This window comes from Rhinopithecus roxellana, chromosome 3 (assembly GCF_007565055.1).
Source record: "Rhinopithecus roxellana isolate Shanxi Qingling chromosome 3, ASM756505v1, whole genome shotgun sequence".
NCBI classification, from domain to species: Eukaryota; Metazoa; Chordata; class Mammalia; order Primates; family Cercopithecidae; genus Rhinopithecus; species Rhinopithecus roxellana.
Window position 1 is genome coordinate 16,729,810 of NC_044551.1, and position 26,725 is coordinate 16,756,534.

The 26,725-nt window shown below is 39.9% G+C and overlaps 1 protein-coding gene across 2 annotated transcripts in view; it reads right to left on the reverse strand.

Moving 5' to 3' along the window:
• The window catches only part of TTC33 (tetratricopeptide repeat domain 33), a 45,890-nt gene that overhangs the window by 15,469 nt on the left and 3,696 nt on the right, over positions 1-26,725 (reverse strand). For both annotated transcript variants that reach the window (XM_010381797.2, XM_030926785.1), the window contains exons 2-3: positions 20,466-20,687; positions 2,013-2,094 (exon numbers count right to left, since the gene is read on the reverse strand). In XM_010381797.2, the coding sequence (XP_010380099.1) occupies positions 2,013-2,094; positions 20,466-20,686 (303 nt within the window). In that variant the 5' untranslated portion in view covers position 20,687. The remainder of the gene's footprint in view (positions 1-2,012; positions 2,095-20,465; positions 20,688-26,725) is intronic.

Below are 26,725 nucleotides of genomic sequence, written 5' to 3' on the forward strand. Positions count from 1 at the left end.
TTTTTTAAGATATATTTTTAGTCCAGTAAAAATAGCATTTTGGTGATTCTTACCCCTTACTCTGCCATTCAGGGTAAGAAATTATAGTTCTCTTTTCACCCCTGATGTAACTATGAAAATATAAACCTTTCTCTTTCCAGTTATTGAATCTTATGTCCATCTGGTCAAAACCAAGTGTTCATATCCTAATCATGGTGGCTCAGAGGTATTCTGAACTTCCAGTTCCACTTCTATTTATTCTATTTACAATGTGGTTTTCAGGGAAACCCAGGTACTGCCATTAAACTAGGGGAATAAATTTGTTCAACCAGCCATCCTATCCCTAATGAACATCTTTCTGTTATAAAAATTATTTTAAACATTGCCTAGGCCTTCTCGCTACTGGGCTTTTCAAATTATACATACCAGAAAGTTAGGATTAGGGTTAGGGAGAGTTAGGGTTACCAGAGAGTTCTAGCACCCTCCACTGTGGTCTGTGGGAAAGGGCTGGATTTTATCTATAATCTTTAGGACCATTAACACTTTAAAAGATTTGTGACAGAAACATTATTATCAGATTCCAAATTAAACAAGTCTTCGGCCGGGCGCAGTGGCTCAAGCCTGTAATCCCGGCACTTTGGGAGGCCAAGACGGGCGGATCATGAGGTCGGGAGATCGAGACCATCCTGGCTAACATGGTGAAACCCTGTCTCTACTAAAAAAAATACAAAAAAACAAAAACTAGCCGGGCGTGGTGGCGGGCGCCTGTAGTCCCAGCTACTCAGGAGGCTGAGGCAGGAGAATGGTGTAAACCCTGGGAGGCGAAGCTTGCAGTGAGCTGAGATCCAGCCACTGCACTCCAGCCTGGGCGACAGAGGGAGACTTCATCTCAAAAAAAAAAAAAAAAAAAAAACAAGTCTTCATAAAGTTTGCCACAAACCTGTCATTCATATACACATATCTAAGATTGAAAATTAAAGGCATCCAAATGAAGGTCCTCATATCACTGGATTCAGATGACATAATTTATTTGGGTTTTTCCTGGATAAACTAAAGTCAAAGGTGACAAATGGTGTGTCCTATATTTGAGATCATCATTTGAAAAATATTTGTTAGGTGTGCAGATTAAGGCTGAATTGCAACAATTCCCTGCCAAAAATATGTTTAATGCTCTGTGTGAGACTTTTAAAATCACTTGGATAACCTATTCAAGTGCTCAGAGGTTTTCTTTACAGACTTTCCTACAAAATATTAGAAACATATTTTTAAAGTAAAATGTTATTTTTAAACTATTAATAAAATTGCATCTATGCTGACCTTTTGCTAAGAAATAAGCCATTTTTAGAAATATCTCATCTAGAACCCAATCCATCCTCATTTTTAAGAAAACTGAACTATTTTGCTAAGTCTACTACATTTAATTCACAAGGAAAGCATATGTTTTTCATCTAAGAGATCACCAGTGACTTTTTATTTTTTATTTATTTATCTTTTTTTGAGATGGAGTCTCACTGTGTCACCCAAGATGGAGTGCAGTGGCACCATCTCGGCTCACTGCAACCTCTGCCTCACACATTCAAGTGATCCTCCTGCCTCTGAAGTAGCTGGGACTACAGGCGTGTGTCACCACTCCCAGCTAATATTTGTATTTTTAGTAGAGGCAAGGTTTCACCATGTTGGCCAGGGTGATCTCGAACTTCTGACCTCAAGTGATCCACCCACCTCAGGCTCTCAAGTTACTGGGATTACACACGTGAGCCATGGCACCTGCCCACCAGTGACTTTAGAAGATAGCCATCTATTCCTATCTTACAACAGTTAGGCTAAAATAACAGTTAACTTCATTGTGAAGGCAAATGAATTTCAATTTTATGCATGACAGAGCCATAAATAATGGTGAAATATTTTTTCCCAAAGAAATGGTATTTGAAAAAGAAAATGGGAGAAAATGCTATTTTGCTTCATCATTGCTCACTCACCGAACAAACATAGCACAATTTCATAAGGAAAGTGAAATTCGTCATAATTATTACCTGTGATTTCATCTCATATAGGGTAGCATCATTTGGAGTTAACTGTAGTGCTTCATCCCACTTCTGAATTGCTTCCCGATATCTGTGGTTGTTAAAGTTATATGAATGCCATATTTTCAATATGTCTTTTTTTAGACTTTCAAAATAATTTTTTATTGTAGTAAAATATAAAATTTACCATCTTAACCATTTAAGTGTACAGTTTAGAGGCATTAAGTAGCATTAAGTACATATAGTTCATTCACCTTTTTGTGCAACCACCACCACCATTCATCTCCAGAACTTTTTCATCTTCCCAAACTGAAACTCCATACCCATTAAACAATAACTCCTCATTGCCCCCTCCTCCACCTCCAGGCAAACACCATTCTACTCTTAGACTACTTTCAGGAGGAGTAGTCATGTACTTTCAACAGTTTTTTGGACTACTTTCTAGTACATGAAATACATGTAAAAATCCAAAATAAAGGATTAGCAAATTAAGTCCAGCAACTTATTAAAGTACAAAATCCACATGATCATGTAGTGTATGCTCAGAAAAACTTAGAAATGGGTTCATATGTAACAGATAAGGGAGAAAAAAAAGTGCATGCCACTAAACAATACTTAGTATAATTTAACAACCATTTCTGATTATTTGTAATAATAAAAGTATATACAACATTAAAGAAATTCAGTACCGTGGTGCCATTATCTACTAAGCTTTAATGATACAACCTCTAAAAGTAGTAACTATATCACCTAAAAAGAAAGTGCTTGTGCTTTTTTACATATATTGTGGGTGATTTCAAGCCTCTCTAAATAATATTTCCAAATGTTATTATAAATGCAACAGGAAAAACTTTGGAAACTAATTTATCGATGTATTCCTTCATAACAATCCTTCCACTCACAATTTTCTAACAAATATAGCAGTAATAAATTCTGCAAGACTTAATAGCAGCAAATGTCTTTCCTCCAGCATTAGGAGGAAAAGGTTGGACTGTTTGTCCAATCTTTTTTCCACCACTCCCTACACATACCTGTGCTCCACTCGGCAGGGTTTTTATAGCCCCTACCCACATATCATGCCTTTGTTAGTATGGATCCCCTGCTACACATACACACACACATCTGTATTAGTCCATTCTCACGCTGCAATAAAGAACTGCCCAAGACTAGGAAATTTATAAAGGAAAGAGGTTTAATTGACGCGTACCGCAGGGCTGGGGAGCCCTCAGGAAACTTACAGTCATGGCAGAAGGGGAAGCAAACACATCCTTCTTCACATGGAGGCAGGAGAGAGAAATGAGTGCTGAGCAAACAGGGAAGCCCCTTATAAAACTGTAGATCTCATGAGAACTCAGTGTCATGAGAACAGCATGGCAGAAACTGCTCCCATAACTCAATTATCTCCACCTGGTCCCATCCTTGACACATGGGGTTATTACAATTCAAGGTGAGATTTGGGTGGGGACACAGAGCCAAACCATATCACATATCTAAGATTGCCTTCCTACTCCTCTTCATCTATTCAAGGGCTCCTCCTCTAATACCAAGTTAAAATGTTCCATTCTTCATGAAGACCTCCTCCAGTGGATCTAGCCCACTAACTATGAGTACCACTTCAGACCACATAGCAACACTTGTATTTCCAAAGCATTTTATGTTTTACAAAGCACTTTCAATACAATTATTTAACATACAATTATTTTCCCAAAAAGTTAATATTATTTGCTTTTTAAAAACTTATTTTGAGAGACATAGTCTTGCTCCATTGCACTGGCATGATCACAGCTCATTGCAGCCTTGAACTCTTGAGCTCAAGGGCCTCCCACCTCAGCCTCACAAGTAGCTAGGATTATAGGCACATGCCACTATCCCCAGCTAATTTTTTTATTTTTTTATTTTTGTAGAGACAGGGTCTCACTATGTTGCCCAGGCTGGTCTCAAACTCCTGGCCTCAAGCAATTCTCCTGTCTTGGCCTCCACAAGTGCTGAGATTATAGGGGTGAACCACCATGCCTGGCCTCAAGTTTGGCATTACTTGTTCTCACTTTATTAATGAGGAACCAATGGTTGAGAGCAGCTAAAGGACTGTCCGAGTCCTACAAAAGACAGGATTTAAAGCTAGCTCTTAAAAATACAAGACCAATACTTTCTGTAACTATATCAAGTATGTCCCCCATTTAGTTCTGCTCTAATTCCTCCTTGTATTTTTGTCTTCTCTTCTCTAATGAGTTCAGGAACCAAAGGGTAGATTTGCTTATATGCTCTACAGTAACCAGAACATTTCTGGGAATGTAGAAGGTAATAATATAACAGATTTTTTTGTTTGTTTTTTGAGACAGTCTCGCTCTGTCACCCAGGCTGGAGTACATGGAGTACAGTGGCATGATCTTGGCTCACTGCAACCTCCGCCTCCCGGGTTCAAGTGATTCTCCTGCCTCAGTCCCGAGTGGCTGGGACTACAGGCACACGCCACCACACCTGGCTAATTTTTGTATTTTCATAGAGATAGGGCTTTGCCATGTTGACCAGGCTGGTCTCAAACTCTTTACCTCAACTGATCTGCCCGTCTCAGCCTCCCAAAGTGCTGGGATTACAGGCATGAGCCACTGTGCCCGGCCTAATATAACAGATTCTATCTGCCTCATTTGTCCTACCTTCTCCAACTCCTGAAGGCAGCAGAGAGAAGCATATAAAGCATGCAAAGAGGGGACAGATGTAGCATGCTCTTAACAGGAAAAAAAAATGGTAATAAAAACAAATTCTATCCTAAGACAAAAGTGGTAAAAATGTTAATTCTTACTTTGTTCTATTCATTATCTCATGTACAGAAATTATAAGAAATCCCAAGACTAGGGGAATGTGAATATGGGTAGAAAAAAACAAAAACATTAGAATTCTAGGTTTAGCAGAGGGACCTTATGACCTTGGATATTTGAGGTTTCAGGAGTCTTTGACAGCTTGTGAGGAAGGAGCTGAACATCTTTGGTCTCTAGAGCAAGGAGTGACATAGTAAAGGTCCATATAGTAAATACTTTAGGCTTTGTGAACCGTACAGTCTATCACAACTATTCTACTCTATTACTGTATCCCAAAATCAGCCATAAACAACGTATTCAAAAAATGGGCATTGCTGTGTCCCAATAAAACTTTATTTATAAAAACAGGCTGTTTTCACAATAAAGTTTGCCAACCCTAGATCTACTTGTCCCAACCACTGTTAAAAGCTTATCATATTTGTCAAATTCACTTTTTACTTCCAGTCCTATTTTCTGCCCAACTCAACCAGAGGAAGTTATCGTCCCACAGAAGGCATTTGTGGTCATCACTGTGACTTGGAGGCACTAGTGGCAGAGGGTCAGGGATGTTAACAGTCTTCAAGGTAAAGAGCAAGCCTGCACAATAAAGATCTGTCTTGCCCAAAATACCACTAGCACTACTGCTGAGAACAGGATGGCTTATCCCATCTCCAACCCCACAAAGCTGCTTATGTTCCTAAGCTTAAGTTGTCCGAAGTACAAAATAAACTAAGAGGTTCAAGGTGACAATGACCATCACTAGTTTTTTCTTTATATTAAGCAGGTATGCATGTGTGCATATACATATACATACAAACACACATACACACACACACACATGTAAACACAGGCTCACAGATTTGAGAAAAAAGAAAAATGTCCTGTCTTCTCGACTGCACTGCCTTTTATTTTGAAAACATAACCATTGCTGCCAGCAGAGGCATCACTCAATGAGATGTGCTTTGTTGCCAACCAGGCCTATAAAGGTTTAAAGGAACAAGTGAGCTCTTTTCCACACTAAACAAAGCAAGAAATGGTGGACATTTACTTCACTATCATCAGCTTATTCAATTATTCCCCCTTCTCATCTCTCTTTGGTTTACTTCTCTTAGCCTGCAAACAAAGGGTGGCACCACTTAGTTCCTCCATTTTTAGATCACAGGAAACTTGGCACTGAACAAATCAATAGTCTCTGGTAACTTCTGCAGCATATCTCTTAATTCAACTTCAGTTTGGAACAGACTGAACAGACACGGCCCTACTGCAGCTGTTGGATAGGAAGCATTAAATGATAAAAACTTGGTTTAAAGTCACTGTGGTTAATAAATGACCAAAGTCTGATTCTGCCAGTTTAAGGACAATCTTAACAGTATGCAACTGAACTAGCACAAGGAAGGAAGCAAAGGGAATAGTTCCATGGACTACAATAGGGCCGGATGAGATAATGCCCTATACTGAGGTAAAGAACAGCTGGTGATCAAGCTAAATAAGTTAGATAGCACACTCATTTACCAGATAGAAATGTCAACGTGTTTAGCTACTTTACTCCCAATTAGGTTTCTAATTTACTGTGGCTTTAAATTTAATGAGCTATATAGTTAACAGCTTATTCACTTTATAAATATTTACTGGGCACCTACTCTGGGACAGGTAGAATTCTAGTAATAAGTACTAAGCATGCAGCACCCAACAAGATATAATAGGTCCCTACTATTCTTCTAGATTTTACTTTCTAAAGTGTATGCATGTTAGAAGGGGAAAGAGAAAGAAAGACAACAAACTAAGTTAAAATATAAGTGCCATGATAAAAGACAAATGGAGGAACGTGATAGGGAGTGACCTAGTGGCTACTCGGAATGGGCGGTCAAGAAAGGTCTTCCTAGGAACGCATTGAAGCTGAGACCTGAGTGACAAAACGGGGTCAGACAACTGAAAATCTAGAGAAAGTTCATTCCAGGCAAAGGGAAGAACCTGGGGAAGGACCAAACCATGTTTTGTGGAAAGGAAATAAAACCAGAGGAACGGAAGTCAGAGTTCAGGGAGGTGGGCCAAAGCCATGATCACAGAGAATACAATAAGCCATAGTTACGCATGTGGATTTAACTGTATGTGTGATGAAGAATCCACAGTTTTTATACACCAGTGAGACATGAATTATCGATTTACATTTTTAAAAGATCAGTCAGAGCCAGGGGAGAAGAACAGACAGTAAGGGTACAAAAATGTACACAGGGAGGCTAGATACGAGACAACCAAAGTAATTTAGGTATGAGATAACCATAGATAAGGATAGCAGCAGTGAAAACAGAAAGGGGAAAAAGATTTACAATACACTGAAAATGTAAAGTTGGCTCAACTTGGACTTGGTATGAGTGAAAAAAAGAAAGAAATCCAGGATAATCTGGGTTACCTGGAAAACAGAGCCTGATGCCAAAGCTTACTGGATAAATCTTTATTGAGTGGGTAGGATCCTAGGCAATCAAGAGTGAGGGAAAAACAGAAGTAAGGCCTGAAGAAAGAAGGATAAATACAAGGTCTATGTTAAGCTGGCAATAGCTCCACAAACACAGATGACTGTTGATCTGGAGAGCAAAAGGAAAGGAGCAAGCAAAGATTAAAAAAGAGAAGACATGGAGACAAGGACAAGCATGACAGCATGGTGGTGTGGAAGAGGAGACAGCAGTGCATTTAGGAAGAGCGTGGTCACCTATGATGAATGACGAGAAGCACAATAAATGAGAACAGAGAAGTGATGACTGGATTTGACAACACGGAGGTCATTGGTAACCTTTACAAAAGCAGTTTCAGTGGATTCACAGGAACAGAAATATGACTGGATGGTTCACCAAGAAATGGAGTTTGTAGTCCAGGGGGAGCAGAGAAACGGCAGAGCATTTGGAGAGAAGCTTTTTAAATGGATGTTATCAGGGTATGTTTGCATGCCAGTGAGAAGGAGCCAAGAGAAAAGGAGAAACAGATGATATAAAAATGAGAGGACTATTTTAGAACAACGTTCCTGAGAAGGCACAAAGGGATGGGGTCTAGAGTACAAGTGGAGTGGTGGGCCTTTGATAAGAGCAGGGCACTTCATTACAATGGAATGATGACAGATCATATAGGCACAAATATAATAAGGTTGGAAGATGTGCTGGTGAGAAAATAAAGTCATTCTACAAGAATTGTATCCGTTTTTTTCCACAGAACATGAGGCAAAACCACTGTCATTAAATATATTGATGTGAGTAATCTGTAGAATGTAGGTCACACAGCAACATCACCCTCAAATTTACATTAGTAGGTACACAAGAACAAAATGCATGGTAAATTCTAATTTATATTCCTGCTTCATACACATACAACTGATTCTAAGAGAAAAATTAGACCAGTTAGCTAGACAGTCAAATATCACCATCTAGTGGCTGAAACTTTAAAAGCCAACATGTCAAAGTTGGGACTAACACCGTGAGGGTATAACCTAGTTTGTAATAATTCTAGAAAAAGACATTTGAACAAAATAATTTACAAAAATATATATATTACCACTGCAGGAAATATACCAAGAACATATAAAATCCTAAATTGTTATATCTAAAGTACATTCACTTGGTGCTTATTAGGTGCTAGGTAACATGCTTTTACATGGACTTTGCTCTTTAATCCTCCAAAATTCTATAAGATATGTATCACCATTTGACCAATGAGGTAGAAATTGACAAAGAATAACTGCCCAAAGTTTATGTAGATAGAAATGATAAAGCTGGGATTTGAATGGAGGTAATCTGACTTCAAAATCTACATTCTTAACCACTATACTCACTATATATCTATTAAGCACTAAAATTACTTGGGGGTTGGGTAGAAATCAGATTTTTGTAAAAAGAATCATGAATACTCTAAGGTAAGACTTCTGAATTTAAAAACCACTCAAGGTTGATCATGGTGGCTCACGCCTGTAATCCCAGCACTTTGGGAGGCTGAGGCGGGAGGATCACCTGAGTCCAGGAGTTCAAGACCAGCCTGGGCAACATGACAAAACCCTATCTCTACTAAACATACAAAAAATTAGCCGGGCATAGTGGCACACATCTGTAGTCCCAGCTCCTCAGGAGGCTGATGGACAAGAATCGCTTGAACCTGGAAGGTGGATTGCAATGAGACAAGATCGTGCTACTGCACTCCAGCCACCTGGGCAACAGAGCGAGGCTCCATCTCAAAAACAAAAAACAAAAACAAAAAAAAGACTGGGGACTTCTGCTACTATCCTACAAGTGATGCACAAGAGTTACTAAAGAAGGCTGACAGAGTGATAAAATAACTAAGACCCCAAAATACGTAACATTCAGATTTGAAATTTTACTGAAATCTAAATTGTCTCTTCTATCAATTAACTTGCAATATAACAGCAAATTCAGAACACAAATACATCGTGAACACATATAAAGATATATGAAACAAATATAGAATTATTTTACATTTGACAAGCACTCAAAACTGTTTTTCTAATCAAATATACTGATGTGTAATTTATGTATCAAAAAATGTGTCCACTTTAAGCATACTTTTTGATGAGTTTTGAGAAATGTATACACTCATGTAAATACAACCACAACCATCACAACAAAGAACATTTTTGTCAATCCAAAAAGTTCTCTGTGCCCCTTTCTCGGGAAACCTACCCCAACTGCTGACCCCAGGCAACTACTGATTTTTGTCGGGATATTGGTAGACGATTTAAAATGGATCATTGTATGTACTCTTTCGATATCATAAGTTTTGAGGTCAATCATTTCTTTTTACGCAGTAGATACTATTTATGACAAAGGCCGGACCGTGCGCAAGCCGTAATCCAGCACTTTGGGGGAACGGCGTCACGAGTCGGAGATGATACCTCTGCTATACGTGAACCCTGTCTCTCTTAAAATACAAAAACCCTTCGCTGTAGTCCACAATCCGGATGTGAGGCAGGAGAATGCGTCGGAAGCTTGCATTGGCTTCCTTCCACTGCACTGCCTGTGCAGAGCAAACCCGTCTTCAAAAAAAAAAAAAAAAAAAAAAAAAAAAAAAAAAAAAAAAAAAATACTATTGTATGGAAATACCACAATTTATTCATTCATTCACCTGCTGATGGACATTTAGGTTGTCCCAGTTCATGGATACTATTAATAAAGCTGCTAGAAACATTGTTAGAACAGTCTTTGTGTGGATACATGTTTTCACTTCTTCTGAGTTAGTATCTAGGAATAAAACTGTGAGATTGTACAGTAAAGTATATATTTAACTTTATGTGAAACAGGCCAAGCATAGTGGCTCACGCCTGTAATCCCAGCACTTTGGGAGGCCAAGGCAGGCAGATCACCTGAGGTCAGGAGTTCGAGATCAGGCTGGCCAACACAGTGAAACCCCATCTCTACTAAAAATTCAAAAATTAGCCAGGTGTAGTGGTGCACACCTGTAATCCGAGCTAGTCAGGGGTGCTGAGGCAGGAGAATTGCTTGAACCCGGGAGGTGGAGGTTGCAGTGAGCCGAGATCATGCCACTGCAGTCCAGCCTGGGCAACAGAGCAAGATTCCATCTCAAAAATAAAATAAAATGAAATAAGTGAAACAACCAGACAGTTTGCCAAAGAGGTAAAGCTATTTTACATTTTCAAGAGCAATGTATAAAGTTTAACTTGCTCCATATCTTTGCCAACACTTGATACTGTCAATCATTTCAATGTTAGCATTCTAGTAACTAGGTAATAGGATCTCATTGTGGTTTTAATTTGAAAGTTCTTGATGACTAATAATGTTGAGCAACTTTTCGTATGCTTCTTAGCCATTCATATATTTTCTTTTGTGAAGTATCTGCTCCAACTTTTTACCTATTCTTTACATGAATACCTTGTCTTCTTCCTACTGAGTTGTAAGAGTTCTTCTATAGGCCGGGTGCAGTGGCTCACGCCTGTAATCCCAGCACTTTGGGAGGCCAAGGTGGGCAGATCACGAGGTCAGGAGATCGAGACCATCCTGGCTAACACGGTGAAACTCCGTCTCTACTAAAAATACAAAAAATTAGCCTGACGTGGTGGCAGGCTCCTGTAGTCCCAGCTACTCGGGAGGCTGAGGCAGGAGAATGGTGTGAACCCGGGAGACAGAGCTTGCAGTGAGCCGAGATCGTCCCACTGCACTCCAGCCTGGGTGACAGAGCGAGACTCCGTCTCAAAAAAAAAAAAAGTTCTTCTATCTTCTGGAAACAAGTCCTATGTCAGATATAGGTACTGGAAATATTTCCTCCCAGTCTGTGGCCTGACTTTTCATGTTTTCAATCAAGCCTTTTAAAAACCAGAAGTTTTCATTTGTATCAACTGACCACATACATGTGAGTCATTTCTGTATCACAGATTATTTTCATTGATCCACATATGTCTATCTTTAGTACTATGAAGGTATAACATTCAAAAACACAGTAAGGGTTGAAATTAAGTAATGTAAGTTCCCTAAGTATGTTTTACTTCATAAAATTCTTTTGGCTAGTCTAGATTCTTTGCATTTCCACATAAATTTTAGAATAAGTTTGTCAATTATCTCAAACGCAAGTTTGCTGGGATTTTGATTGGAACTGCACTGAGTTTACAGATCAATTTCGGGAGAACTGATGTATTAACAAAATACAGTCTTCCAATCTATAAGCATTGATATGGTTTGGATCTGTATCCCCACCCAAATCTCATGTCAAATTGTAATCCCCAGTGTTAAAGGTGGGGCCTGGTAGGAGGTAATTGGATCATGGGGGCAGATTTCCCTCTTGGTACTGTTCTCACGATAGTGAATTCTTGCAAGATCTGGTTGCTTAAAAGTGTGTCGCACTCCCACTCCCCTCACTCTCTCTTCCTCCTGCTCCAGCCATGTGAAGTGCTGGCTCCTACCTTTGCCTTCTGCTATGATTATAGCTTTCATGAGGCCTCTCCAGAAGTTGAGTAGATGCCAACATTATGCTTCCTATGCAGCCCTCAGAACCGTGAGCCAATTAAACCTGTTTTCTTCATAAATTATCCAGTCTCAGGTATTTGTTTATAGCAGTGTGGGGACAAACTAATACAAGTATAGTGTATATTTATTGATTTATTTAGGTCTTTTAACATTTCAGCAACATTTTGTAGTTTTCATGTAGTTATTATACATGTTTTGCTGAATTTTTTTCCTAACAATTTTAGATTTGGGAATAATATTACAAACGGTGCTTTTTTTTTTTTTTTTTTTTTTTTGAGATGGAGTCTCGCTCTGTCGCCCGGGCTGGAGTGCAGTGGCCGGATCTCAGCTCACTGCAAGCTCTGCCTCCCGGGTTTACGCCATTCTCCTGCCTTGGCCTCCTGAGTAGCTGGGACTACAGGCACCTGCCACCTCGCCCGACTAGTTTTTTGTATTTTTTAGTAGAGACAGGGTTTCACCGTGTTAGCCAGGATGGTGTCGATCTCCTGACCTCGTGATCCGCCCGTCTCGGCCTCCCAAAGTGCTGGGATTACAGGCCAAATGATGCTTTTTTAAAAAACAAAAAAAGTATTCAGCTTCTAATTGTTTTATTTAACCCCATTATTGGCTTATAAGTCTTTTACTATTTTTTAATGGTTTCTCTAGGGTCTAAGTTTGAATACAACATAACAGCCTAAGAGCAATATAATTCCATTTATCCCTTCATGCTTTCTATTACAATTGTTATATATTTACTTCTATATAATTTTGCAAAATGTTGCCGTTATTTAATATCAATCATCTTTTTAAAGAATTTAATTGTTTTTTAAATCAGTCTTCATACTTACCCATGTTTACCACTTCCAGAACCCTTTCATTCTTTACTTAGATACAAATTTCTATCTGGTATGATTTTCCTTCTACCTAAATAATTTCTTTTAATATTTCTTTTTTTTTTTTCTTTTGAGACGGAGTCTCGCTCTGTCGCCCAGGCTGGAGGGCAGTGGCCGGATCTCAGCTCACTGCAAGCTCCGCCTCCTGGGTTTACGCCGTTCTCCTGCCTCAGCCTCCCGAGTAGCTGGGACTACAGGTGCCCGCCACCATGCCCGGCTAGTTTTTTGTATTTTTTTTAGTAGAGACGGGGTTTCATCATGTTAGCCAGGATGGTCTCGATCTTCTGACCTCGTGATCCGCCCGTCTCGGCCTCCCAAAGTGCTGGGATTACAGGCTTGAGCCACCGTGCCCGGCCTCTTTTAATATTTCTTGAAGTCCAGGCCTACCGGTAATGGGTTATCTTAGCTTTTGTTTGTCCAATAAAGTTATTTTGCCTTCATTTTTGAAAGATATTTTTGTGGTACAAAGAATTCTAAGTTGGCAGTTTTACTTTCCTTCAAAACTTTAATGATGTCATTCGATTATCTTGCATAGACCTCCAGCTGACCTCAGCTGCTACACTCTGAAATCCATGGCCACATTTGCAGCAAGGATAAATATCTCATGGCTTTTCTCCACATTAACTGGAAGTAGCAGAAATAAGAAGACCAGTTCACTTCTGAGGGGCATGGGACTCCAATGAGGGACAACTCTGACTTTAGGACTATCCAAGGTATTGTCCAACTTTCTTTAGATTATATGACAGCCTAAGACATTTCCATCCAACCTTCCCTCCCTCTCCCCTTCACTGGGGGTCAGACAAGCATAGCTCTCCCAGATTTACTCAGTTCCCACCCCATGTCCTCTCATACAGTGATTCCCCTAATGAAATCTTTGCATGTTTAAGCCAGTCTTGGCATGTGCTTCTAGAAGGACCCAGACTACCATAACTGTTATTTTAGATATCGTATTTTTCATTTCTAGATGTTCCTTTTTTAATATATCTTCCATTTCACTCCTCATTATGTTTGTTTCCCTTTAATTATCTGAATATAGTTATATTACCATTTTAACCTCTTTGTACACTACTTCCATCATCTATGTTATTTCTGAATCTGTTTCTATTGACTGATTTGTCTCCTATTTATGGGTCACAGTTTACGACTCTTTGGTATGTCCAGTAATTTTTTATTAGATGCTGAATATTTTAAACATTACACTGTTGACTAAAAATACTGGGCTCTATTCTGGCAGGCAGTCAAGTTTGAAAGTATCAGTTTGAACCCTTCAAAACCTATTTTTAAAGCTTTTCTAGGGAAGTTCTGGAGTAGCCTTCCCTCCAGGGATAGTGTAGTCATTCTACTAAGAAATAACCCCCTGTGACTCCAGTAAATATTTCTGGTGACCATCAAAGACACTCCATTCTGAATGGCTGAAGCTTGAATAGCTCTCTGCTCTGCATGAATGCTGGGAATGGTTCAGCTTACAACTTCTCAGTCATTTTCTCTGGATTTACAGAAATTCCCCCATAGTTGCATGGCCTAATGTTCAACAAAGACTCAAAGGGACCTCATAGACTTCTGGAGCTTTTTCTCTGAGTAGCTTCCTCTTCTCTGGTACTCTACTCTGCAACTTCTGGCTGTGTCAGCCTCTCCAAAGCCCAAGCTCCATCTCCTCACTCAGTAAGACCACTGTGGTCTATCTGGTTTCCTCTTCCATGTGCCCATTCCCTGGAGACTACCTTCAGGTAGAAATTAAGGGAGCTCAGCCATGCGCGGTGGCTCATGCCTGTAATCCCAGCACTCTGCGAGGCCAAGGACAGCGGATTATCTGAGGTCAGGAGTTCAAGACCAGCCTGGCCAATATGGTAAAACCCCATCTCTACTAAAAATACAAAAATGAGCCAGGTGTGGTGGCACACACCTGTAATCCCAGCTACTCAGGAGACTGAGGCAGGAGAACCACTTGAGCCTGGAAGACAGAGGTTGCAGTGAGCCGAGATTGTGCCACTGCACTCCAGCCTGGCCAACAGAGCGAGACTCTGTTTCAAAAAAAAAAAGAAAAAAAAGAAATTAAGGAAGCTCATAGGGATCATCTTGTTTTTGCCCCTTCTCTCAAAGATAAGAGTCCTATGCTGACTATCGTCCAATGGTTGAAAACAGATTTTTTATATCTTTTGTCCAATTTTCTAGTTGTTTGGGGCCATCCAGGTCTAGTTCTAGAAACTCTCTCATGGCTGTAGAAATCCATGCCTAATTTTTAAAGTATTTTTGTATCCATTATTGGATTTCAGCCTTATAAGAACCCCATGACAGACCGGGCGTGGTGGCTCAAGCCTGTAATCCCAGCACTTTGGGAGGCCGAGATGGGCAGATCACGAGGTCAGGAGATCAAGACCATCCTGGCTAACACGGTGAAACCCCGTCTCTACTAAAAAATACAAAAAACTAGCCGGGCGAGGTGGCGGGTGCCTGTAGTCCCACCTACTCCGGAGGCTGAGGCAGGAGAATGGCGTAAACCCAGGAGGCGGAGCTTGCAGTGAGCTGAGATCCGGCCACTGCACTCCAGCCTGGGCGACAGAGCGAGACTCCGTCTCAAAAAAAAAAAAAAAAAAAAAAAAAAGAACCCCATGAGGCAACTGCAAGTGAAGAAATAAATAGCCAATCAAAGACACAGAATATTAGGACCATTATAATAGTAATAATAATAATAACTAATATTTACTGAGTATTTACTATGTGGCAGGCAATATATTAAGTACATTACATATGTAAATTCATGTCATCATCACAACAGCGTTATGAGGTAGATATTTTTTGCAGAAAAGGACACTTAAACACAGAGAGGCTGAATAACTTGCCTAATATTGCAGAGCTAGTCAACAGCAGAACTAGTATAAGAAACAAGGCCATCTGGCACTAATGCCCAGACCATAATTACTACATTGTAAAATCTGTTATTTTCCTATTGTATAAACAAAGCCTTCTGTACACAGAACAACAGGGGAATGGGAAGAGTAAGAGTTATGAGAAAAAGAATTCTGCCATCCTTGTGAAATTAAAAAAAAAGAGAAAAAGAATAAGACCCAGAATAGAGCAATTATTATCAAGTGCCATATTCTCATTCGGGAGGAGGGTGAGAAAATTTTACTCCCAAAGGCCCTTTGTGGTTTGGGTATGAAATAAAATATATTTTCAGAATACTATATTCTAATTTGGAGTTCTTAAATGTATATTCTATAGATATCATGCAGTAAATGGTAGCTAGCTTACACCAACCTTTTTAGCCATAATATAGCCAAAAACGTCACAGCTTTATAAATATTTACTGAGGGCCTAGTAAGTACTACAAATTATTCTAAGAGCTGAAGACACTATACAAGTTAGATAAATTCCTTACTATCCTGGAGCTTACATTCCTACAGAAGAAAAATAACATATAAACAAAATACACTAAACACATTAAATAAGTGTATACAGTAACTTCAAAAAGGGAGAACTGCTAAAAAACAAAATGGGCTGATGTAAGAGAAGAAGGGTGAGTAAGGGATGTTACTTCAGACTTGGTAATCAGAGAGGGAACTGCTGAGAAAATGACAAATGAGCAGAAATCCAAAGGACAGGAAGACAGGCATCAGAAAACCAGAGAAAAAAGGTTTTCAGACAGTCATAACACAAAGTTGTACAATAACTATGTTCAAAAAAATGAAGAAGGCCCATCTGGCTAAAATATAGTGAAAACAAGCGCAGTTTAAGATGAAGTTGATTTGGTAGGCAGGGACTCAATCTTTTTTAAATCTAATTTAATTATTCTTCCTTATATTACTTTCAATCAAGTTTAATGGCCTGTTAAATATTTTTTGGCTGGGCATGGTGGCTCACACCTGTAATGTCAGCACTTTGGGAGGCCGAGGCAGGAAGATCACTTGAAGTCAGGAGTTCGAGACCAGCCTGGCCAACATGGCGAGATCCCATCTGTATTAAGAATACAAAAATTAGCTGGGTGTGGTGGCACACACTTGTAATCCCAGCTACTTGGGAGGCTGAGGCAGGAAGAATTACTTAAACCTAGGAGGAGGAGGTTGCAATGAGCCAAGATCACGCCACTGCACTCCAGCCTGGGCGACAGAGCAAGACTCCACCTCAAAAAAAATATATCTTTTTAGTTATTTTCTAAAGCAGTATATACATTACTCAAAAATAAATGCTAAAGAGCAAAAAACTTAATCATGTTATAGTGTTCTCCATCCAAAACAAAGCATCCAATCCCACTGGTTTTAGTGAAATGACTCAATCTTTCGACATACAGGCAGAAAACAAAAGTTACTGTGTTTGTCTACGATGCTGATCTCTCTTCTCTGTTACAGGAAATTCAGAGGGAATCCAATGGCAATAACAGAACAGCTTTTCCTTCCACACATTAGTGTGGTCCAGGAAAACAGCAAAGTTAATGAACTTTTAACAGGCATTTACAGGAGTTTCTAAAGATGTTTTATGGATGTACTCAAAGTATTCATAATTAAGGAATTACATTTGGTTTTCTTCTAAGACACACTAGTCAATCTTACAGAGTTCTATAAGATAAAAATCTTTATGCCTAAAATACCACAAATGAGAATTCACAACCTAACATTAGGTAGTTAAGTTAATTGATCTTGATTGTTATTTATTTTCCACCCTTTATTCCCAATTTGAGATGCTAGTATTTCATACCTTAAGCACCATTTTAAGTTTTATATTAAAATATAATAAAAGGCCGGGCACGGTGGCTCAAGCCTGTAATCCCAGCACTTTGGGAGGCTGAGACGGGTGGATCACGAGGTCAGGAGATCAAGACCATCCTGGCTAACACGGTGAAACCCCCGTCTCTACTAAAAAATACAAAAAACTAGCTGGGTGAGGTGGCGGGTGCCTGTAGTCCCAGGTACTCGGGAGGCTGAGGCAGGAGAATGGCGTGAACCTGGGAGGCGGAGCTTGCAGTGAGCTGAGATCCGGCCACTGCACTCCGACCCTGGGAGACAGAGCGAGACTCCGTCTCAAAAAAAAAAATAAAATAAAATAAAATAAAATAAAATAAAATATAATAGAAGATTACACCAGAATCAAAAATAAAAACAGACCTAAAAGCTAATACGATGGTTCCTCAACTTTGATTCATTTTTACAAAAATTATTAACAAGAAATCTTATCACCACTCTTACCAGTTTTGTTTTGTTTTTAAGGAACAAAGAAAAAAGTGCTTCTTGCTTAGTATTACTTCATTTTCTTTTAAATTCTCAAACTCTTCAACACCACATGGAAGATACCAGTCAAAGGCACACAGGCCTGATTTTAGATTTCTGGATGATCTGAAGTGTATTCTGTCCCAACCAAAGGCCTATTAGGCTACTATTCCTGCTGGTCATACATACGTCTTCTAAAAATCATGTATTTATTCAAATCAACAATTCTCATACTGTCAAGTGTAATTTTTCTAATATATTTTCTCCGCAGAGGACAATGCTTTAAGATTTTTATAAAAATATGGCTCTCAACAGATACCAAACAGAGCAAAGAGACAGACATAGGCACAATGTCTTTCCAATGGCTGCACTAATAGAGAGGGCAATATAATGTTATTTTTCTCCCAATATGATGCAGTATAAAGCACAAATGTTACCTATGACATATACTTGCCAAAAATATTTAGACTCTAAATTTAATCTCTACACCTAACTTTCGTTTACAAGAAACACATGAGATAGAGGAACAAATTAAATGATACACACAAAGAAACAATCAAATAGAAAATTGGTCTGGACTCTTCCATCAGTCAGTGTCATGGGAAATAAAAGTAGAAAACCCAAGGATGCCAAAAGACACTAAAGAGACATAATAACCAAATATAATGTGTGAACTCCTTAGATCCTGATTTTAAAAACATATACTGTAAAAGACATTTGGGGGAAAACTGGAAAAACCTAAACAGGAACTAATATTAGATATAAAATTGTTAATTTTCTTAGGTTAGGTAAAAATATGTTAGGTAAGATAACACCCTTATTCTTAGAAGAAACGTGAGGAATTAGGAGTAGGTGTCATAATGTCTGGAACTTACTTTCAAATGGAGCAGCAAAAAAAACCTTGTAAATATGCAATTATGTATGCCTGTGTATATGTGTGTGTGTGTATGCATGTGTAGAAAGACAAGGATAAAGGAAATATTAAGAATTGTTGAGTCTAGATAGAAGAAATATAGGATTGTCTTATTCTTTTGTTTTGTTTTGGAGACAGTGTCTCACTCTGTCACCCAAGCTGGAGCACAACAGCAGAGTCACAACTCACCGTAGGCTCAATCCCTGGGCTCAAGCAATCTTCCTGCCTCGGCCTCTCAAAGCACAAAAATTACAGACACAAGCCACCACACACAGCCAGAATTTTTTAAAACTGGAACTGGAATCTTACTAGATATACTATTTATTTATTTATTTGACAGGCTCTCACTCTGTTGCACAGGGTGGAGTGCAGTGGCAAGATCATACCTCACCACATCCTCGAACTCCTGGGCTCAAGCAAATCTCCCACCTTGGCCTCCCAAAGTGCTGGGATTACTAGTATAAGCCACCACACCCAGCCAATTGTACTATTCTTTAACATAGATTTGAAATTTTTTCAAAATAAAAAAGGCCTTTTCCACCATAGATTATAGAGACACCATTCTATATTTTCTTCTATTAACTACATACTTTTACCTTTCACAAATTTTTAATCCCTCCAGGGTCCATCTTTGTACATGGTATTAGATACAGATCCAGTTTTATTTTCCTCTATGTAGTAATCCAGTTTTCTCAACAGAATCTACGAAAATATTTGTCTTTTCCGCACTGACTAACGAAAAATGATTTTTGGTCCCTCTTAAAAATCTAAGCAGAAAAAGGAGAAAAGGAATAAAAAGTAAGAAAAGGCCGGGTGCGGTGGCTCAAGCCTGTAATCCCAGCACTTTGGGAGGCCGAGACGGGCGGATCACGAGGTCAGGAGATGGAGACTATCCTGGCTAACATGGTGAAACCCCGTCTCTACTAAAAAATACAAAAAACTAGCCGGGCGAGGTGGCGGGCGCCTGTAGTCCCAGGTACTCGGGAGGCTGAGGCAGGAGAATGGCGTGAACCCGGGAGGCGGAGCTTGCAGTGAGCTGAGATCCGGCCACTGCACTCCAGCCCGGGCGACAGAGCGAGACTCTGTCTCAAAAAAAAAAAAAAAAAAAAAAAAAAAAAAAATTAAGAAAAAGAGGAAAGGAAAAAAGAAATGGGTGCATATAGGAACAACTTAGGTAAGGAAGGGCTAAAAATAAATGAAGTTATTATCAAATTCCTGTACAGCAAGTCATATTTATTCAAGTATATAATAAGTAAATGGCAAAGAATAACTAAATCCCTGTTTTTTTAATGTACATGCCCTCAAAGCTATTCAGGAAATGCCTAATTTACCTGATACATAATGTCATAAGCAGAAAGTTTCCAGTGATAAGACCACCTTTTACTGACCAATCACTTGAATTACATTTTACTTAGCATTTACTCTTCTTTAGGCACAACAAAAATGACAGCAAAGCAGGGACATAATTAGCATCCTGAAAACTATTTTACAAACTTTCATTGCATCCTGAAAACTATTTTACAAACTCTCATTTTTCAGATGACTTTGAAACACCTTATTTCTTTGATTAATTTAGCACCTAAAATAGATTTTAAAAACATGAATTTATCAAAGTCATAACTCTTCATCCCATTACTGACACTGAGCTAGAAAATGTAAGCTGTTCTCCATTAAAAAAAAAAAAAAAAAAAAAAAACTTTACATACATACCTTTTATTTTCAGCCAAACTGGCTCCTTCGTCCTTCAGCTGTTTACTTTTCTCAGCACAGCCTTCAAGAAGAATTTCTTTCCTACGTTTAATGGCATGAAGCCAGTTCCCTTCATCGTTGTCAACTACATCCTTCTCATCAGCAGCTTCAGCTTCAAACTGCTGGGAAGTGACCTTTGAGACCTTCTCACCAATTTTCCTCTTCCACCCAAAGGAAGCCATTCTGGAAAATTAAAAAGAAACAGCTTTAAAATTCAAACTTGGTTCTTTTTTTTTTTTTAGATGGAGTTTCACTCTTGTGGCCCAGGCTGGAGTGCAGTAGCACGATCTCAGCTCACCACAACCTCCGCCTCCCGGGTTCAAGCAACTCTTCTGCCTCAGCCTCCCGAGTAGCTGGGATTACACACATACACCACCCATGCTGGCTAATTTTTGTATTTTTACTAGAGACAGGGTTTCTCCATGTTGACCAGGCTGGTCTTGAACTCCCGACCTCGGGTAATCTACCCACTTCGGCCTCCCAAAGTGCTGGGGTTACAAGTGTGAGCCACCACGCCCAGCCCAAAATTTGGTCTTTTATGGAAGTATTCCAACCAATAGGTAAAGAGGAAATAACAGGATTAGACTATCACCATTTTTCAACCCTAATTAGTGGCTGTAGGCAATAATCATCAATGGCCACTAACATCAATAAGAAAGACAACTGGACATCACACACCTCCTGATGGAGGCAGCATGCCACTCATGAAGTAAGTACTCCTACAAAAATTAACACTGAGTCAGATCAGGCCTCTACCATTTTATAAGAAATACGGGATAAAGTGAAGCATGTTCAATAACACATCAGAGATGCAGATAGCAAAAAACAGAAACTAAAAGAAAATAAAGCTGGTTTCTTCAAGAAATAAACCGCCAGAAAAGAAAGAAGAGAAAGAAGGGAAGTAACCCCTAGATTAAGAGAGACTTAAGAGACATACTAACCAACATAACCTGTGGATCTTGTTTCACTCTTGATTCAAAAAACCCAATGAGAAGAAAACTTTTTTTTTTTTAAACAAAGTTTCCCTCTTGTTGCCCAAGCTGGAGTGCAATGGCATGATCTCTGCTCACTGCAACCTCCGCCTCCCAGGTTCAAGCAATTCTCCTGCCTCGGCCTCCCAAGTAGCTGGGATTATAGGCACGTGCCACCATGCCCGGGTAATTTTTTGTATTTTTAGTAGAAACAGGATTTCACCATGTTAGCCAAGCTGGTCTCAAACTCCTGACCTTAGGAGATCCACCCGCGTCGGCCTCCCAAAGTGCTGGGATTACAGGCGTGAGCCACCACGCCCAGCCAGAAGGAAACATTTATGAAAAAGGAGGAATGGGAACACTGATTTGATATTTGATGATATTAAGGAATTACTGCTTTTTTTTGTTTGTTTGTTTTTGAGATGGAGTTTCGCTCATTCCCCCAGCTGGAGTGCAATGGTGCAACCTCAGCTCATTGCAACCTCTGCCTTCCAGGTTCAAGCGATTCTCCTGCCTCAGCCTCCAGAGCAGCTGAGATTACAGGCATGCGCCACCACGCCCGGCTAATTTTATATTTTTAGTAGAGATGGGGTTTCACTATGTTGGTGAGGCTGGTCTTGAACTCCTGACCTCAGGTGATCCACCCACCTCAGCCTCCCAAATTGCTGGGATTACAGGTGTGAGCCACTGCACCTGGCAAATTACGGCTATTATTTCTTTGGTGTGATAATAGTATTGTAATTATGCTTATAAAAAGAACCCTTAGCTTTTAGAAATACAAACTGAAATATTTCATATGAAATTATAAGACATCTAGAAATTGTTTCAAAGTCATCAGTGGAGGTTGGGAGTACAATAGAAGAGAAAATATAGATGAAGTTAGATTGCTTTTAATTGATAACTAATGAAGTTGAGTGATGAGTACATAGTGGTCATTGTACTTTTTCCTTTCATATGTGTTAAAACTTTTCAAAATAAAAAGGTTTTAAAAGATTCAAACCTGGTAAATGACTTAACTCACAAAATTATTGGGTAAATTTTAAAATAACAGATGCTGACTGGGTATGGTGGCTCACGTCTGTAATCCCAGCACTTTGGGAGGCCAAGGCCAATGGATCATTTGAGGTCAGGAGTTTGAGACCAGCCTGGACAACATGATGAAACGCCATCTCTACTACAAAAATTAGCCAGGCATGGTGGTACATGCCTATAATCCCAGCTACTTGGGAGGCTGAGGCAGGAGAATTGCTTGAACCCGGGAGGCAGAGGTTGCAGTGAGCCTGGGCAACAGAGCAAAACTGCATCTCAAAAAAATAAATAAATAAATAACAGATGCTGAACTTCTCAGTAAATCTGCAACGATATACAAATGTAAGAAATAAAGACAGGATAAATGATAAAACAAAATTAATGGAAATCCTGAAATAATTCAACAAATATTTATTGAGAGAAGAGATTAACTGAGGGATCCAAAAATTTACTAGTTGTATACATGGTCTTCAGGATACTGAGAAACACCGGGAACTGTATATTAATTGTATAAAATTCTTTATATCTGTGTACATTTTGGAGAATAGTGTTTAAGGTTTCATTCCATTCTTAAAAGAGTCTATAACCACAAGGAGATTTGGATCAAATGATCAACTAGAGAAATAAAGAAAAAAAGCAATGAACCAAAAAACGTAAAGAAAAGCAACGAATCAGAGGGCTTTATGAAACTACCAAAGAATGGGCATTGTGGGAGTATGGGAGGGAGAGAATTGAAATAGTGCATTAAGTTCGAGCAGGTTTCAAGGTCCTCATTACTGATGCACATGGCTGAAGTGATATATAAGCACAGGCCTATCTCAGAGTTGTTGCACGGTCAGTTCCAGCCCACCGCAATAAAGTGAATAATATCAAAAAGTGGGTCACACAAATGCTTTGGTCTCCCTATGCATATAAAAGTTACATTTACACTATACCATAGTCCATTAAGTGTTATAGTATCATCTTTAAAAATGTACGTCTTGCTAGGCACAGTGGCTCACACCTGCAATCCCAGCACTTTGGGAGGCTGAGGCGGGCAGATCACAAGGTCAGGAGTTCGAGACCAGCCTGACCAACATGGTGAAACCCCGTCTCTACTAAAAATACAAAAATTATCCGGGCATGGTGGCATGTGCCTGTAATCCCAGCTACTCAGGAGGCTGAGGCAGGAGAATCACTTGAACTCAGGAGTCAGAGGTTGCAGTGAGCCAAGATCACACCACTGCATTCCAGCCTGAGCGACAGAGCAAAACTCTGTCTCAAAAAAAAAAAAAAAAAGTATATGCCTTCATTTAAAAACACTTTATTGCTGAGAAATGCCAATGATCATCTGAACCTTCAGCAAGTCCTAATCTTTTTACTGGTGGAGAGTTTTTCCTCAATGTTGATGGCTGCTAACTGATCAGGGTGGTGGCTACTGAAGGCTGGGGTAGCTGTGACAATTTCTTAAAATAAGACAACAGTGGTCAGGCATGTTGGCTCACGCCTGTAATCCTCGCACTCTGGGAGGCTAAGGCAGGTAGAGGTCTTGAGCCCAGGAGCTTGAGACCAGCAAAACCTCATCTCTACAAAAAATTTGTAAAAATTAGTCAGGCGTGGTGGTACACATCTGTAGTCCCACCTACTCAGGAGATTGAGGCGGGAGGATCACCTGAACCCAGGAGGTTAAGGCTGCAGTGAGCCATGATCATGCCACTGGACTCCACCCTGGCACACTGGGCGACAGGGTTGTTTGGACAAACGGAGGCAAGATGGCACAGTTCCGGGTTCTTCACCATCAACTTTCCCGTGCCCGGGAAAGACACAGGTCGACTGCGCAGGCGCAACCCGACCTCCGACGGAAAAAAACCGGAACCCGCCTAGCCACGCCTACCGCCCGCCCGGACCCGCCTATGTCCCGCCCACTGCCCGCCCACTCCCAGGCCCAGGACATAAAAGCCACTCCCGGCTGGCATGGAGGGCGAACTTCCTCAGCCCCCACGTCTATCTGGACTGCATTAGGAACCTCGCCCAAGAGCTCTACCGGGCGACTCCCTTGGCCTCCCCTGCTGGAGACCCACGGACCTCACCCCTCCCCCACAAAGCTGGCTGACCAAAAAATAAATTTGCAGTTTTGCTCCTAGCCTTGCCTACTCGCTGGTCCTTTAATACTCGCCCTGGTGAGCCTAGAAAGCAAATCAGCTTCCTAGAAAGCAAATCAGTTTCCTAGAAAGCAAATCAGTTTCCTAGAAAGCAAATCAAGGGTAAGACTTTATCTCAAAAAAAAAAAAAAAAAGACAACAATGAAGTTTGCTGCATTGACTGAATCTCCCTTTCATAAAAATTTTTTCTGTAGCATGCAATCCTATTTGGTAGCATTTTACCCACAGTAGAACTTCTTTCAAAATTGGACTTGATACTGTCAAACCCTGCCACTGCTTTATCAACTAAGTTTATATAATGTACTCTAAATCCTTTGTTGTCATTTCAACAATGTTAACAGTATCTTCACCAGGAGTAGATTCCATCTCAAGAAACCACTTTTTTTGCTCACCTCCAAGAAGCAACTCCTCATCCTTTCAAATTTTATCATGAGATTGCAGGAATTCAGTCACATCTTCAGGCTCCACTTCCAATTTGAGTTCTCTTACTATTTCCACCACATCTGCAGTTATTTCCTGCACTGAAGTCTTGAACCCCCAAAGTTATCCATGAAGGTTGTAATCAACTTCTTCCAAATTCCTGTTAATGTTGATATTTTGACCACCTCCCATGAATCACAAATATTATTAATGGTTATCTAGAATTAGAATCTTTTCCAGAAAGTTTTCAATTGACTTTGCCCAAATGAAGCAGAAGAATCACTATCTATGGTAGCTACAGCCTTACAAAATGTATTTCTTAAATAGTAACACTTGAAAGTGAAAATTAGTCCTTGATCCATGGGCTGCAGAAAAGATGCTGTGTTAACAGGCATGAAAACAACATTAATCTTGTACATCTCCATTAGAACTCTCAGATGACAGGGTGCACTGTCAATGAGTAATATTTTGAAAGGAATCTTTTCTTCACGAGCAGGTCTCAACAGTGGGCTTAAAATATTCAGTAAACCATGCTGTAAACAGATGTGCCATCATCCAGGCTTTGTTGTTCCATTTATAGAACACAGGCAAAGTACATTTAGCATAATTCTCAAGGACAATAGGATTTTGAGAATGGTTAATAGACACTGACTTCAATTTAAGGAGTCAGCCTGTCTTCTGATGCTTTAAAGCCAAACATTGACTTCTCTGCAGCTATGAAAGCCCTGGAGAGTATCTTCTTCCAATAGAAAGCTGTGTCATCTACAATGAAAATCTTGTGGCCGGGCGCAGTGGCTCACACCTGTAATCTCAGCACTTGGGGGGCCAAAGTGGGAGGATCACAAGGTCAAGAGATCAAGATCATCCTGGCCAACATGGTGTAGCCCTGTCTCTACTAAAAATACAAAAATTAGCTGGGCGTGGGTGGCGCTCACCTGTAGCCCCAGCTACTCGGGAGGCTAAGGCAGGAGAATCGCCTGAACCCAGGAGGTGGAGGTTGCAGTGAGCCAAGATCATGCCATTGCACTCCAGCCTGGGCAACAGAGCAAGACTCCGTCTCAAAAGAAAAAAGAAAATCTCATTTAGTGTAGCCAACTTCATCAATTATCTTAGCTAGATCTTTTCTGGATGACATCAGCATGTGCTGCTTTACTTTGCACTTTCATGTTATGAAAATGGCTTCTTAAACCTCATAAACGAACCTCTAACAGTTTCAAACTTTACTCTGGCAGCTTCTTCACCTCCCTCAGCATTCACAGAATTGAAAAGAGTTAGAAACTTCCTCTAAATTAGGCTCCTGCTTAAGGGAATACTGTGGCTGGTTTGATCTATCTAGACCACTCAGAGCTTCTCCATATTAGCAATAAAGCTGTTTTTGCTTCTTATCATTTGTGTGTTTACTGAAGTAGCACTTTCAATTTCATTGAAGAACTTGTCCTTTGCATTCACCACTTGGCTGTTCGGTGCAACAGGCCTAGCTTTCATCCTGCATTGGCTTTCAACATGTCTTCTTAAAATCATTTCTAGCTTTTGATTTAAAATGAGAGATGTCTTCCTTTCACTTGAACACTTAGAGGGCATTGTAGGATTAACTGGCCTAATTTCAATATTGTTGTGTCTCAGGAAACAGGGAGACGCAAGGAGAAGAAGAGAGATGGGA